Source organism: Charadrius vociferus, unplaced genomic scaffold, assembly GCF_000708025.1.
Source record: "Charadrius vociferus isolate BGI_N301 unplaced genomic scaffold, ASM70802v2 scaffold356, whole genome shotgun sequence".
In the NCBI taxonomy this organism is placed as follows: Eukaryota; Metazoa; Chordata; class Aves; order Charadriiformes; family Charadriidae; genus Charadrius; species Charadrius vociferus.
Window position 1 is genome coordinate 2580596 of NW_009648717.1, and position 16401 is coordinate 2596996.

Below are 16401 nucleotides of genomic sequence, written 5' to 3' on the forward strand. Positions count from 1 at the left end.
TCCTGAAGCTGCAGCAGGGGATGTCAGTTCTACTGCTCCAGTGCTACGGAGGTGGATATATATACTGAGTTGACTGACTTCATGCTGTGGGTTAGTGCTGATGTTAAGAGAGCTCACATTTCTATACATGATCAGGTGTTGCCTTGTAACTCTTCAATGGGTTGTCTGTGTCCCAGGCATTTGGGCTCTTTTTCCAATTTCAAGCCCATTCAAGCAGAAAACTTTCACTAAACTACACAGCAGGCACTTATCCACCTTTAGGGCTCCATTAATGGATTTGTTGAGAAATACCTTTATACTTAGTATCTAAACGGCAGCCACCTGCCCCTTACCTGTTCATGTAGTATTGTGTTATTGCAGGAGCATTCAAGAGTGAGTCTGTGTTTGACAGAGCATGTTGCTTGAGAAGACTGAATCCTGGTTTAGGTTAGACTACCTTACTCCAGGTGTATCTCTCTTAGTCATCTAATTAAGTTATCCATTTTTTTAATGCAGTTTTTCACGATGAGTTTTTCACTTATTTAATGCTTCTAAATTAACTTTGAATCACTTTGCTTTTGTACTGAGGAGGTTATAGGTTAACAGTCACAGCTATTGTGGTGGTGTTAGGTTTTCTTATTTTCTAAGCTTACCACTTTTCTGCTTTATAGAAAGCTTTTTTTTCTTTATGATCTGTTGCTGGTAACACATGCAGCTTTTCCATTTCTAAGAAAGGGTGCTTTTGCATGTAAGTCCAACTTCTACACTTTTAAGTCATTTTTTGTCACATGGAGTCTCGTGTTTTCAACAGGTAGCTTTTTCATCATTGAACCTTCTACTGCATACAGAGGCCCTTATGTCTGCTGTCAGTTTTCTGACAGCTGTTAGTCCATCAGGCAGCGAAAGTAGTGGAAAGACATCAACTAAAGGTGAAAAGCAGGAAGATGACGCTAAATGGAAGAAAGGTACTGTTGTGTTTGTCAAAATGATGCTTCTGAAAGGATGTGTTTGATGCTGGCAAAACAATCAAATCCAGAGAAACCTGATTAGCTTTGTAGTGTGAGGTGAAGATCAGAGCTCACGTGACTGCGGCTCACCAGGCTGGAGGACTGATTTCAAAAAAACAATACATGAAACAATGATTATGATTATAAATGGGGTCTTCAGGTGAGCTTTCTATTCCTGTGTTTCCTTGCCATTTCACAAATAGATTTGAATTTGAGTAAATGAGAGTTCTGCAAGCTTAGACGACTTGAACAGCAGCATGATCTTAGTGTTCATGCTAAAATAAAGGAGATGTATAGTACTTTGATTATGCCATGTTATTGATCTAGGCAATTTAAATATACTTTCGAAGAAATAGTTGAGTCCTTTGCTAGCCTAATGAAAAATCTTGCTGTTCCTGTAGCACTGAAACACAAAATGAATTTGTATCAAAATAGGCTCAGAGAGGAGCAGCTGCAGTGTCTTTAATACTAAGTGCAAAACTCAAGCATCAAGTGAGCTGGAAATGGAGTGTCTAGTGAAGAATGTTCAGAATCACTTATAACTTTAAATGGCCTGAGTTTCAGTCTGCAAGCTGAAAAAGAAGCTGCTGCTTTGAACAGTTTAACAAAGCCCATAGATATTTGAGCTGAATTAACACTTTGCTACTCTTGGTTAGTAAATGTGTAGACCGTCAGTGAGGTCTGATGGCTTTTGGTCTTCCCCCCTAGATAGTTTTTGACACTTGTGTGTGACTTCACCTTACTCTCCTCAGTCTTAACACTTGTTCTCATAAAACCTGGGTGTTGGCTGCCTGAAATAGGCTTCCAAGGTTTGCCATGTCTTATAAGCTTGATCTTTAAGAGAAAACTTCCTATATTAGTATCTTGGAATAAGAAATAATAGGTAACCTGAAAAAAACCCAAAAACTACTGAGAACATATTGAGTTATTGACTTAATTTTATACTAAGTATACTGTGCAATTTATTTCCTCTTAACCCAGCAATTACCCTTCATTTTATAAAAGTAAACTTGTTCCAATAGAGAGTCATCACTAGATGCAAGTAATATCAGACATAGAATTAGAAGCAAATGCTGACATGTTTTATTCTTATTAGTAGAGTTGCCTTCAGAGGAAGACTTGTTGCTCTAAGTTAAAGACTTAATCATGGTAGTAGTGATGAAAGAAACTATAGGAAACAAAACTAAGTCATCTGAATACCAAAAAAAAACCCAACCCCACCCTAGACCGAAACAACCCTCAAATACTCTCAGGAGTTTAAGTGAAAATATGAATTATATGTATCGCGAAAATCCCCCCCTTCTCTCATTTCTAGTGGCTAGACCTTCCAAGGATAAGGATGTCTTTGACTTCAAGCTTTTTGCCAAGCTGGATGCCTTCTGTTTAAATATTTGTGATGAAAAAAAGAACATTGCAGAGATCAAGATACAAGGTATTAAATTCTTTGTTAGTAGTAACTGATCTAGTAGTTTAGTTTAAAGCAGCTGCTAATATTTGGACTAAAAGATATTTAAGGTGTAAATTTTCAGCATCTGACTTTTATTGTTATCTGTACAAACATGGCTTGTGGTGTTGTTTTCAAAGTCAGTCTACTAGTCTGTCATAATGTTTTGGCCTCCAGCTAGAAAAGCATGATATATTATTCTTCAGGTAATTAGGTTCATGTTTTGAAGGAGTTTGATTATGGGTGGCTTTTCATGTTGTACTAAGCTTTGATATTTTTCTGTTATACCTGAATGATTTATGATTAAAAAAAACCCTAAAACTGTTTTCTTTCGTTTTGAACTCTTAGAGTTTGTTTCGGTTCTTTATTTTGTTTTTTTTTTTCTTGATTCTTTTTTACCCTTCAAAGGGGCTATCAATAATTCTGTGTGTCTGGGGGGGGAAGCTTCACTTCCAAGTTGGGTGATAGCTGCCATCCTAATAGCTGTCAAAACTCTCTCTTGGTATGAATAGTTAATAATGTGTGATATACAAGAGTATGTAATACAGCTCATAAAAAGCCTCTTTCTTGTGCCAGTCTCTGAATCATATGATGTATTCACACAAGATTTTGTATGCAAAAGCATTGTATTCAAATACAGTATAGTTACGATTTCTTTTTTGTTAAAAAATCTTAGTAAACTAACTCAATAGCTTGGGTATTAAGAGACAGATTATTGTTTGAGTATTTTGCCATGAATAGTAGCTCATTTCTTTCCGGTGATAATTGATATTGAGAAATTTAGAAATTTTTCTCTTCTGTTTTGTTCAAAGCCGTAGCATGGTCACATTCTCAAAGTGTAATAACAGACAGCATAGTGTATGGACTTGGGTTTGAACTCTCGACAATATGCTTATCTTCTGTGTCTGACTCATAAAATGCAACAACTCTCTATTGCCAGAATTTACAATACTTTTTTTATTTTGGAGAAGTTACAGTAGTTAGGGAATTACTTCTAAATATTCTGATTCGGTTACAGGGAGACTAAAATGCTTGGGATTGAATAGAGTTCTTTGATTACAGTCACTTTGGCAAGGGATGTGGTAACTGACTAATTTAGAAACAGAGAGGATCAAATATGTTTATTTTTTGTGGGTATTTTAAATTGTTGTTGAATTTAACAAAATAATTGTTTGTTGGAATGTATAACTTCTGTAATTTTTCTTACTTCCCCTACTGGTGTCCTGTTTCCACTCCCGAAAACGAGTGTTAACTTCTGTTATGCAATGCTACAGTTTCTCTCTTTATACTTTACAGGTCTTGACTCATCTCTTCTCCTTCAGCCAAGTCACACTGTATTCTTTGCCCGACTTAAAGACATAGTTGTCACAGATGTTGATTCAAGGACCCTTCATAAAAAAGTACTCAACTAAAAGATTTTTAAGTTTTACTTGTTTCTTGTTTAGTTTTGTGTGTATAAAAGTGAAATGTAATAATGTCCTGGTTGCGGCAGGGATGGGGTTAATCTCCCCAGGAGCCGGCAGGGGGCAGGTATTCCATCCCACGTGACCCCTGCCCGGGCTATAAGAGGCGCTGCCGGGGCGAGGAGAGGAGTCGCCACTCGGGGGTGGGCTGCGGCGGTGCGGGTCCGGTCGGTGCGCTGCGCGGCGGTACCGTAATCGCGTTTTCGTCTTTTCCTTTTGCTGTTCTGTTAAATTGCACTCTTTTAACCCACGAGTTTGGCCCTGTCATTTTCTTTTTCCACGACTGTGGGAGTTGTGTGAGCGGCTGCGTGGTTCTTTGTTGCTGGCTGAGGCCAAACCACGACAAATACATATTCTGTTTCACTCCTCTAAAAGTATTTTATTTGTCATTAATACCTCGTTTTGAATAAGAAACGAGGTATTCACAGTAAAGCATAGTTTTCATATTAGAAGAATGGATGTCCAAAAACATCTTAAAAAAGAAACATATCTAACTTTTACATCTGATAGGCTGACAATATATTTTGTTCTTCTGTGTGTGAAGTACCTTTTTAGAAGCTGCTGATGGCTGGTGGTACTCCTTCTCTCTTTCTAGGCTGTGTCTATAGTAGGAGATGAAGTTTTCAGTTTCAATCTGACATTAGATCCATATGCTACTGAGGGAGAAGCCTACACTGACATGTCAAAAGTGGATGGTACCGTATCTTTGAAAGTAGGCTGTATTCAAATAGTATACCTTCACAAATTTCTTATGTCTCTTCTGGTAAGTCTTGTTTCCTTTGTATGTTTCTGCTGCCTTCTCAAATTAATCTTCCTTGTTTCTGTCCTCAGTACAAGGGATAACTTAAGTTTCTGAAAGAGGAAGGATAGACTTAATTTTTCATGTGTACTATTAAGAAACTTTTAGTTTTAACTGGCTTGAATTTAAAAAAATTAACACGATGCAAGTGGGTCACTTTCCACGCTCTGGTTTGGAGATAGACAAAAGCTCAGTACTATTAAGGTATTTTACCGGTTTTGCATTCCCTGCATTCTCCACCCTGGCAAAAACCTGAGTTCATTGCAAACATACCTGAGCTAACATTAGAGGCAAAACTTTCTGCAAGGTTAGATGCTATGAGGACTGTAAAATTAATCACTGTAAATATTTTTGCCTCCGTCAAGTGTCCTAATGTTGGCTTTTTCATTAAAGCACTAGTGGGCTTTCTGTCATTCAGTGCTGGCTTTAATAGGATTAGTATTCACTGGGTGTAAAGAGGGGCTCTAAAAATAATGTCTCCCCAAAAGCTAATGAGGTAAAGGAATATTGTAGCTAATGAAGGAATAAAAATGAGAGATGGGTTTAAAATGAGTGGATTGTACGGGTTAGTATGTTTTTGACCCACTATTAGAAATCATTACAGAAGGTACTCAGTTATCTTTCCCCAGGAAAAATTTTACGCAATAGGTGGTGTAATTGGTGTTTGATGTTGGTTGTAGTTGATGTTGTAAAATGAGAGAGTAAGTTAGATTAAAAACCTGTTTACAGACATTTCTCTTTTCTTTTCAATTGCTTATTCTAGACCTTCTTGAACAACTTTCAGACAGCTAAGGAGGCACTGAGTGCTGCTACAGTCCAAGCTGCAGAAAAGGCTGCTACCAGTGTAAAAGACCTGGCTCAAAGGAGTTTTCGACTTGCAATGGACATTCACTTGAAAGCACCAGTTATTGTCATTCCTCAGTCCTCAGTTTCCCCCAATGCTGTAGTAATAGATCTTGGCTTGATTAAGGTTCAGAATCAGTTTAGCTTGGTGTCTCCAGAAGGCAGTTCGCTCCCTCCAGTCATTGATAAAATGGATGTGCAGCTGACAAAGCTGAAACTATCTAGGTAAAGTGCACTTAAGTAATGCTTTAGCTAATTGGTAATATTAAAACTCTATAGGATATTAACCTACTTGCTAAGAAACCATGGTTGGTGACAGTGTCAAATATTTGGTGTTAAAATACTAACCTGTTTTCTTAAGAGCAAATAAATCAGTAGTAAAATAAGATACTGTTCTGCTCAAGAAGCCATTTAAGCCTAAAGAGATATTACACTTGAGATTTTAAGATGTTACTTCGGAAGTGTAGCATATGACTTAACTTCTAACTTCCTCACCAAGAGTCTTCTTTTGTTTTTTCCCCCTTTGTTTTAAGGATCACTATGGAGACAGGTTTGTCACATCCAGACATTCAGATACTTCACCCTATTAATTTAAGCCTGTCTGTGAAACGAAATCTGTCTGCAGCTTGGTTTTACAAATTACCGGTATTGGAGGTCACGGGTTACCTGGATACAATGAATGTAAGTCTTGTGAAAAGGAGGTGGTGAGAAGCTCATGATAACACTTAATGTAAGACTAACCTTTATGTTATTTCTGGACACAAAGGTGCAACAAGCTGCTAATTTTCAGTAGTTGTAGAGTGAGTTTCAGGGATGTCAATAGGGCTTAACCTACCTGTGTGAATGTAGAGTTTTGAAAGTGTCATATAAAACACTCAAACTGCTGTGTACATTCATTAAACTGAGAGAAAGAAAAGAGAAAACTGAAAGGGATGTCAAGGAGTCCTGTTTATGGACTGCTATAAGGCAGGACCAACTTAAATTGAATGTTTTTGGGATTGGTTCTCTAAGCAAGTCTTTATTCAGTGCTTTTTTTTTTTTTTAAAAAAAAAAAAGAGACCAACCCCACAAACAAACAAAAATGAAAAACCAGAATCTTCTTGAGAGGAACTTAAATTTATGCAGACATTTGCCTTAGTAACACTAGCTTTGTAACTTCGTGTCTCTCTTGAATGTTGTTTTTTGTGGCAAATTACATACTGCGTAAGACTATGTCTTGAGTGAAACTGGAATTAAAATACCATGAAGTAGCATGTCACTTACAGGAAAGTATTAAAAGCATAGATATGCTAAATAAACAGCTTTACAAGTCATAACCTTCTTTAATCTGCTAATCCTTTAACAGTAAGCAGTTAAAAGAATTTCATTGTGTTACTTAAGGGACAATGCTGCTGACAAAACAGGTGTAAATAAACACTCTTCTTGTCAGGAAACATTGTTCTGCTTTGCTAGCTAGTGATAAGTTTAAAGAACAATGTGTTTTTCCTGAGAACTGTGATGTGCAATTTTGTAGGTTGTGTTAAGTCAAGAGGATTTGAACGTCTTTCTCAAAGTGTTGACAGAAAACCTTGGTGAAGCAGAAGAAACACAAACTCATGCAAAATCAGTACTGCAAAAGGAAGGTCAGAGATGGAATTTGTTTGTCATGAATATTAAGTGTGTTAACTTTGAGGAATAATGAAAAGCATTTATTATCTGGAGAGTAAACTTAGATCTGAGAGTATGATGTGCAGGTGATAAACTTTAATTTTGCAAGGGTAGTGTTCATACTTTAATACTTCAAAAAAAAGTGGAAACATTAGAAGACAAAATTTGGTAATCGTTTTAGCCAAATTGTCACAGCAGTAGCAAGGAATCAAGATGTCAGAATAGTCTTGTTGCCAGAACATGTTTCTGTTTCCTTTGCGTGCTCTGAAGTTAAAGGCTCTGCTTGTGGAAATGTTGCTATCATATCTTAGGTGAATGTAAGCCATCTAAATGAATAAAAGAATCTGATACGTTTCTTGACCTAAACAAATGGTGGCGATTTCAAAAGCTAACCAATTTATTGAATGCTTCAGGTAAAACCAAAGAAATGGAGAAATCGCTTTTGATGCAGGATAAGAGTGTACCAGAAGGAATGCTGCCCGAAAAAGGAAAAAGAACATTGAATGAAGATGTAATCAATATGCTACTTAATTTTGAAATCAAAGAGGTATGTATCTGTCTGTATCTATCTGTAAAACTTATTGTTACTGAACCCCCAGAATCCAGATTCTTCAGCTGTTTCTTTAGCTGTTTTATTTTGTCTGTATTATGTGAGGTTATACTTATAGAATGTTTAACGTACACGATACATCTAACAGGGAAAACTAGACTTCTTTTAGATGTTCTACATTCACGTAGCCTTAATCCTTCATAACACTGCATATGATTCTTGTAATAACACACCAGCTGAAATAGTTAAGCTAGAACTAGTACCTTTGGCAGCTTCTAACTTTCAGATTTGCTGTCTTGGCTGTAAAGTTTTTTTTTAATAGTAGGACTGGTGCGTATTACCGGCTAGCCCCTAGTGCTTCGTGTTGTCTTATTTAAATATCTTATGAACAATTCTGTCTTGTTTAATACAGTTTTACGCATGTTTTACATGGAAATTTTTTACTAAGGTAGAGGCCACATTGCCTGGGGACTGTATTTGTTGGGTGATTAATGATAAAATGCGAAGTTGTTAAGTTTACAAAGAGTATGCCACATAATAATGCAGACAAAGTGTTGACAAACTTGAATTCTTTAAATTCCTTGTGTGGCAAATGGTTAGGTTGAGTTCCCAAGAATGGGAGGCAATTGCCTCATGAAATAATTGCATTGAAATTAACATTGTTCGTTAATAACTATGTCTAGTTCTGCTACTTAAATTTACAACTACATTTAGAAACACAAGTGTATTCTCACTTTCAGCATTCTAATCAGTGTAATGCTTAAAATCTTCTCTATATGAAGAATTGTAATGTTGAAACACTTCTGTGTCCTTAATTATAATTCGCATAGCACCAGATACTCAAAGATTGATTTACATTGCTATTTGTTCTTTACTGCCCTTCATTCCAGACCAGTACCACTTACAGTAACTGTTTTTTCCATATTCAGACTCTGTATGTAGCACTGTAGTGTCTGATTACAAAACTACAGCACAGCTTGATGAGGTAAAGATATACTGGTAGGCCAACAAAAATAAATTCTAGCCAAATTAACAGACTTGAGATTTTTGTTTTGTTGTTGAATGACTTAAGTGATTGGTTGCTTGGCCAAGATGAACAGAGGGAAGGGGGCAAAAACTGGTGTTGTAATTTCTCTCTGTAAAAAGGCAAAATGTCTAGATTAATACTACTTTTGAAGCTTAGCTGAGGAGATAATATCCAGTTATAACTGCATGTTATATTATCTGAACAGCTTTACTGAAATAATGAACTTATTTTCCTTTCTGTATTCAAGGTTGTAATAACCTTGATGAAGCAGGTTCAGAAGGAGAGATACCCGTTACATATCCTAACTGTGCTACAGCTTGGGACCGAAACCAAAATTAGAAATCATGAATTGACTGCAGCAGCATATCTGAAAAAAATTATGATGAGATGCATTGAAATAAATGGTAAGTCTTCTAGAAAACTGGTATGCAGTTAGCAAGAGGATAGCATGGTCAAAAATAATAGTAATTAGTGTGAGGGGGGAAAGGCCGGGAGATCACATGCCAAATTCAGTTAATGATGCACTTAAGTAATCTGTTTTACCTGATACCAAGTTTTACTCCTGTTGCTAGAGTTAGCTTGAGTTAATTTATTTGAGTTAGTGGCCTACTTTGAGTCGGAATGGTCGTTCTTGAAGTATGCTGTCTGTTCAGGGTGTTTTGATGAGCTTCTGAATCTGTGCTCTATGACTGGTTCTGGCAGCACTGGAAATCCAGCATGCTTCCTTGATTGGTCAGGTAACAATTCAAAGTGATGCTGAAGTAATAACTGAAATAGCCATGTACTCAAAGTAGAAAACTGTGTTTTTTAATAGAAAAACCTAAAGATAGGAACGCAGAACTAATTCTAATTGGAGGAATGCAAATAACTTTCCAATTTTGAATCTTCTTTCAGGACCAAGATAAGTTAATTTTGATAAGTTAATTTTAAGTTTAATTAAAAAAAAAAGTGAATGCAGCTTTTCCCAAGGTAACACCTAATCTGCAGCTACTCAGTGAAAAGAGATGTTGATCTTCACTATTTCAGCAAGAATAGTATACAAGTAGTATATAATTGAGAATTAGCATGGAGGTATTCCATAGGTGGAGTAAAGCTTGAGTGGAAGTACTTCATAGTTTTATTTCTTTATTTGCAGACTCAAAAGGAGATCCTCTTTGCATTATTAATTCTTCAAGTGAAACAGATGAGCATCTTCTGAAAATGGAATACATCAAGGTTTTGATACCTTTTAACTAAGATTATATGGGGAGTAAAATAAGGCTTCCATACTCTAGCCTGTGTTAGATTTTTTTTTTTTTGGCTTGGTTTAAAACATGAAGGTTTTGTCTAAAACTTGTCTAGGTCTGCTCCCAAATACCCATTTTTCAACTTACCGTTTCATTTAACTCCCCACTGCTTCCGTAAAGGGCTTGTTTCATCAGTCAACACAATTACTGAAATCACTGGTGAAGCCAAATAAGCATTCTTCTCTGTGAACAATACAGATTAGTACCTTTGTGAAACTTAATAGGTGAGATAGTCTTTGCCTATGTAAGTGATTGGTGCCTCTCTACAGGTGGTAAAACTAGCCTTTGAGGAGTGATATGTTGGTAGCTAGAGTTCTTGAGCTTTTATTTAAAAAAAAAAAGCGCCCTTCAAAAACTACACGAATACTTGGGAATCTGATAGGTTGTAGAACCAGTGGACCACTCGTGCACTTATCTACAAGGATATAATTTTTATAGAGAAAAAACAAGTTCATTTGTTTTGACAAAGTACTAAGCGTAAATTGATCCAGTGTAAATAGATCCTTGATAAGAGAAAGTTTTGTAACTCGTCTATTGAACTTTCAGAAAATACATGCTATAAAATGCCACTGAGCAGATGATAGGGAGTACCCCATTCTGGTTGCCTTAATTGTGTGCTTTATTTAGAGAACTTTTTTCAGGCTTCACCATTTTCCTTTGTTTTCTTTTGCAATGGGAATAACACTGGTGTGTGGTAAATTCAATTAATTCAGTTACTGAATTCAGTTGATTCAATATCCGCTGACTGTCTGCTTGGGCTGTTGTTTTTTTTTTCCCCTTCCTTTAGGCTGATGCTGATGGACCGGATTTTGCTACTACTTATAGAAACACCAAGCAAAACATCAATGTAAGTATTGGATGTATTTTTTTACGCTTCTCAAATAGTAACAGCTACGTAAACTTGTTAGTTGACCACTTTCTCTCTTATTGAAGAGAAATAAAAACAACAAAAAAAGAAAACCAACCCCCTGACTGTCTAATCATTAAAGATTACTGCTTTATATTTTTACAGAAGTATTTAGTGTATTAATCTTTTTTAATTAGAAGCTGTACTTGTTTAGCTAGTTAAAATTTATAAGGACATATTTCTAACTGAGGCCTGTAGGATATTTATTTCTGGAGTGATACACTTAGCAGCATGTGTAAGGAAGGCCTTGTGTTTCAGAGCTTGAAAGTTTATAACAGTGAAATTGAGATGTGAGGTGAAAAGTCAAACAAGCCTTAGGGATCTTGTGTTCAATCAGTCCTTTTTTTACTTCGCTGGAAAGCAACTATTTATGTGTAGTTTTTCATGGCTTCAGTGACATCTGAAGTAAGCAGGTCATTTTGCTTTTAAAATATTTCCTTTAAGGTAGTAGCGGTGGGTGGAGTTTGCTTCTTGACAGCTGTATGTGGAATTTGAAGTGGCTGGACTACTTTAGAGTCAAGAAAGCTGACATCCCATAATGTATCAGTAAAAACAGCATCTACCAAGAGTTGCTTTGGGCTGGGAAAAGTTGGCTAGCTGATGCTAGGTTTCACTAAGTAATATTGGCTAGAGTAGTTGCTATTCTTTCACTTTCTGTTCTGATTGCTAATTTTTAATCTTGTTTTGTGGTGTCGTACAGACCAAAATATCTCTATACATGGTTCTGAAAGATGCCAACCAAGGTGCTAAGTAGTCCACAGTGACATGCGTCAGAACTAAGAGAGCTTACTGAAAAAGCATAACCGCATGAAGCATCAATTTTTAGATTGGCACAGTTGCTCTGTAGCTGTTTTAAGCTGCCCTTTCATAGCTCCCTCATCTGTTCTGGAGCTTGTGTGTGGTGTTAGAATCATAGAATGGTTTAGGTTGGAAGGGACCTTGAAGATCATCGAGTTCCAACCCCCCTGCTATGGGCAGGGACACCTCCCACCAGACCAGGTTGCCCAAGGCCACGTCCAGCCTGGCCTTGAACACCTCCAGGGATGGGGCCTCAACAGCCTCTCTGGGCAACCTGTTCCAGTGCCTCACCACCCTCACAGTAAAAAAATTCTTCCTAATGTTTAATCTAAACCTGCCCTCTTCCAGTTTAAAGCTATTCCCCCTTGTCCTATCACTACATGCCCTAGTAAAAAGGGTTAAGTTGAAGGAGATAGAAGGGGTGAGATACTTGTGAAATTGAGCAAGGCACTTTTTGTCTCAATTCTGTGACAGTAACTCTGAGTTGTTACACAATGGACTGCTACTAAATAACAATGTTACTTTGTCTCTTTGCCCTCGTTTTAGGTCATCTTTTCATGTTTGAATATAGTACTTCACACAGAGGCTTTGCTTTCCATCATGAGTTTTCTCACATTCAGTGTTCCATCAAGTGGCCTTCCCAGTACTGATAAAGCATCGGACCGCAAGCCTCAAATAAAAGAAAAAGAAAAAGGAAGTACTCTTAAACCAGGTAATGCGGTATTAGAAAGGCCATAACTTTGTTACTTAACAGTGCCTGGCCTTTGGTTTCAAAGGATACCATTTCAGGTGACAGCACTGCAGTCTGTTTGGTGGAAGAACAAGGCATGCACAACTGTACACGGGGAGAAAACCTCATTTAAAAGCCAGATGTTTTTGCTGTTGCTTAATTTTACAGATTCTCCTTACTCCATATAACTCTTTCCTACATAGTGGTCTGACTGTTGTAATAAAAGTCGAATAAATGATGTTGCAGTGAACAGTACCACAGCCTTTGCAAATCATCAGTGTCACAACTGTTTTGCTTTCCAATCTGAAGGCTCTGAAGAGTGCTTACATGGCTGAAAATATACATTCTTGAGCCCTGGAGAAGCAAAGAGAAGTTCGGAACTGAAGGGTGTTGTGCTTATTTTAATAATTGGGATCTGTAACCTGGAAATAGAGTTTGTGTATGCAAGCTCCTTCAGAATGTTTCATCAGGTCCTGTGTAGTTGATTCTTGTGTTTGTAGTGTTGTTTGGGAAATTCAAGGTTTTCTAATCCTAAATCTATTGGGACTGAGTTAACAGTGGCTGGTTGTTGCATTATGTGTTCCGTGGGCAATTTCAATTTTGCTGCAGAAATTTTTTTCACCTAATATGCCTAAATTTGCCTTGTTACTGTATACAGAAAGGAGTATTTCTCATGTGAGGGAGTGTTTCAGTTAATGAAATGTACACTGTATGCAGCATACTGTTGCATGAAGAGTAGATATTAATGAGAAAAAACATCTTGGTTGCTGTTTGCCTCTGTCAGTCGGTAACTGTTCTTGTGGCAGAATAAAACTGTGTTAATAAAAGACTTATTTCATGTCTTGACTAATAATTAGCAGTAAATTTAAGGGAATAACTGCAGATTGCTTTCCGAATAGTTCATATATGTACAAAACAAATAACATTTATTTTAAAAAAAAATGACTTATAATGAAGTTCTTGTATGTCTTTTTTGTTTCCTGTCCAGTGTCTAGTAATGCAGCCGATGATGATACCCGTGAATTAAAACTCACTGCAAAGCTAAATGCATTCAATATTACAGTGTGTGATCAGACCTGTAGCATTGCAGACATTAGAATACAAGGTAAGGGGTTTTAATTTTAATTAGATCAGTCGGTCATAGGAAGAAATACGTTATTCCCCTTCATTCATTCTTTTCTGAAAGGCTACCGTGTGCACTGTCGGTGTCTCTGTAACATATGTTTGAATACATTTTGATTGTATGACACGGTTGTGGTTAAGTGTTTTAAGAGCCTAAATGCTTGTGAGGGAAGAAAATATTTGACTTGGAAAAAGAAGGCAATTAATTTCTAAGTGGAGTAAAATTAAAAGAAATGAAGGCACTATGTTATAAATAACATAAGCTTCCATTTTTTAATAGCTAGATCCTTGATAGTGCTGGGAATTTTTACTCTAGCTTTAGAGTCCATTTCTATTGGCAAATTTGTCATGTGTAGTCAGGTCACGACTTCTGTCTTGGGCTGAAAGTTGATTGTTACATAGTAGAATGCTGGATTCTAAGCTATTCATATTCTTAATATTCAGTAATAAATAATGCTTCTTTTTTAAGAAGTGTTTACTTTGAGATTTGTTAAAGTGCATTAATTATCTTCTTCCTTTTGTCTCAAATCAGGAATGGATGCATCTGTAGCTATGAAAACGAAAAAGATTAAAGTGTTCTCCAGGCTTGAGGACATCATAATTACAAATGTTGATCCAAAAACACTCCATAAAAAGGTGATGTGTTGTACAGATAGTAAATAAAGAGACCTAGTTCTTTAAGTTACTTAATGACAGCCCTGTAGTTGGCTTCCTGTGTTGTATAACACTAAGTACAATGTAACGCACCAAATATTAAGCAAAATTTCATTGGTTAGTTTCCTTTATCTCACGGAAGCAAAACGTGCTTCCATTCAATATTTAATTCTTTTTAATCATGTTTGCATTGATGTGTTTAATTCTGAGTACCATGGGTTAAATATAAAATGGACTATAGAGAACCAAGTGAGACATACCATAAAATAGCTCATTTGACTTACTTTTGTGCTTAGCATATGTGTCCAAGTATCGCTGATAAGTTGTAGTTGATCTTTTTGTGGAGGTATTTCTTGTTTGATAACTTAAGCAAGAATTCTATCAGAGATTACAGCCTGGGAGTATTAACTATATGGACTTAATCTTCTAGGCTGTCTCCATAATGGGAGATGAAGTGTTTAGATTTCACATGTCACTTTATCCAGATGCTACTGCAGGGGAAGCCTACGCTGATATGTCAAGGGTGGATGGTAAAATGTCTCTGAAAGTGGGCTGCATCCAAATTATTTACCTACATACATTCTTTATGTCTCTCTTGGTAAGACAATAGTTTCAGTTCTTTTCTTGATATTAAAAGTTTTTTAATTAAAAAAAAAAAGGAAGGAATCAGCTCTTTGTGACCTGTACCTTGTGGTGAGCTGATGTACAAGCATATTGAACTATTTTGCTGAAGAAGTGTCACTTAAAGCAGTGCACTGCTTTATGGAGGAAGGACAAATGAAAAGGATGATGAAACAAGTAAAGAATTGACTATATAGCTTTAATAGTATCTTAAAATTAAATAGGTAAGAAATGTCTTAGATTATGCATGATTTTAAGCTTTTTCTCTTTCAAAACTTGCATGGGTGAATTATAAGTTTCATTTTCTACCACAGCTGTACTATTTTACTTAAATTTACATTTTGCCTGGGGCTTGCCTTTTTTGTGAGGCTTATTTGCTCTCATAGAACTCTCACATTTTTTACTACCTATCAATAGAACTTCCTAAACAATTTCCAAACGGCACAAGAAGCCCTGACTGCAGTCACTGTCCAGGCAGCAGAAATGGCTGCTTCCAGCATGAAAGACTTTGCTAAAAAGAGCTTCCGCCTCTTAATGGATGTCAACTTGAAAGCTCCAGTTATAGTTGTTCCTGAATCTTCGACTTCAAATAATGCTTTGGTAGCTGATCTTGGCTTAATCAGAGTTCGGAATGAATTCAAGCTGGTGTCTTCAGATGAGTCTTCTCTTCCTCCAGTCATTGACAACATGGATGTGCAGCTAACTCATTTGAAATTATCAAGGTATATATGGAATTTTCCTCTGAGTTGGAAAGTGTTTGTAATGAAAATGAGTCCATGTTCCATACGCAGCATTGTTCTATTACTTAAAGATGATACGCAATGAAAACATACTAAAACCAAACAAAAAAACCCCTTAAAGCAAGTTCAGGAGTGCTTTTAGATGGGGACACATGTCCACAATCTCCAAAACTTCTTGGAAAGAAAGGAATGATAGGACAGTAACTGAGTTCATCTTAAGTGCATACCTGTGCATAAGTGCATGTAAGCGCACATTGCTATCAATTTAAAAAGAAGTATACCCATAATTCTGTTAGGTTAGTATGATATTATATATATGCAACTACTAAATATTTTTTTCTTGCTGCTTCCACTCTTTTGTAGGTGCATTATATCCACAGATTCTCAACCAGATTCTGAAATTCTCCGTCCTGTTAGTTTGACTTTACTGGTCCAGAGAAATTTAGCTGCAACTTGGTATCATAAAACCCCAACAATTGGTATCAAAGGAGACCTAAAACCAATGCAGGTAATATGGCAAGTCAGAGCTCCATCAAAAGTTATGTATATTCTCAGAGTAGTACTTAGCTTAGTAAAGGAGCTTGTAAACTCGTTGCAATTTGTATCCTTTACGCAATGTTAAGACTTCCAGCTTGACTGTCCAGTTTATAGTTCTGTTGGAGTTTTGCTATTCTATAATGAATAGTTATTGTGTAGCTGCATACAAATGGAATAAAACCTATTTTTATTTTTCCGGGGGTCTGTTGGAGTTATCTTTTGATTCAATAGTCAGTAAAGTTATTGA

The 16401-nt window shown here is 36.5% G+C and overlaps 1 protein-coding gene across 1 annotated transcript in view; it reads left to right on the forward strand.

Annotated features, from left to right (window-relative positions):
* The window catches only part of VPS13C (vacuolar protein sorting 13 homolog C (S. cerevisiae)), a 135366-nt gene that overhangs the window by 74296 nt on the left and 44669 nt on the right, over positions 1-16401 (forward strand). Inside the window, exons 32-48 of the mRNA XM_009886726.1 lie at positions 791-944; positions 2302-2418; positions 3727-3830; positions 4489-4656; positions 5456-5760; positions 6069-6216; positions 7049-7157; positions 7596-7729; positions 9007-9163; positions 9895-9974; positions 10833-10892; positions 12297-12462; positions 13469-13585; positions 14135-14238; positions 14687-14854; positions 15295-15599; positions 15981-16125. Of these exons, the coding sequence (XP_009885028.1) occupies positions 791-944; positions 2302-2418; positions 3727-3830; positions 4489-4656; positions 5456-5760; positions 6069-6216; positions 7049-7157; positions 7596-7729; positions 9007-9163; positions 9895-9974; positions 10833-10892; positions 12297-12462; positions 13469-13585; positions 14135-14238; positions 14687-14854; positions 15295-15599; positions 15981-16125 (2541 nt within the window). The remainder of the gene's footprint in view (positions 1-790; positions 945-2301; positions 2419-3726; positions 3831-4488; positions 4657-5455; positions 5761-6068; positions 6217-7048; positions 7158-7595; positions 7730-9006; positions 9164-9894; positions 9975-10832; positions 10893-12296; positions 12463-13468; positions 13586-14134; positions 14239-14686; positions 14855-15294; positions 15600-15980; positions 16126-16401) is intronic.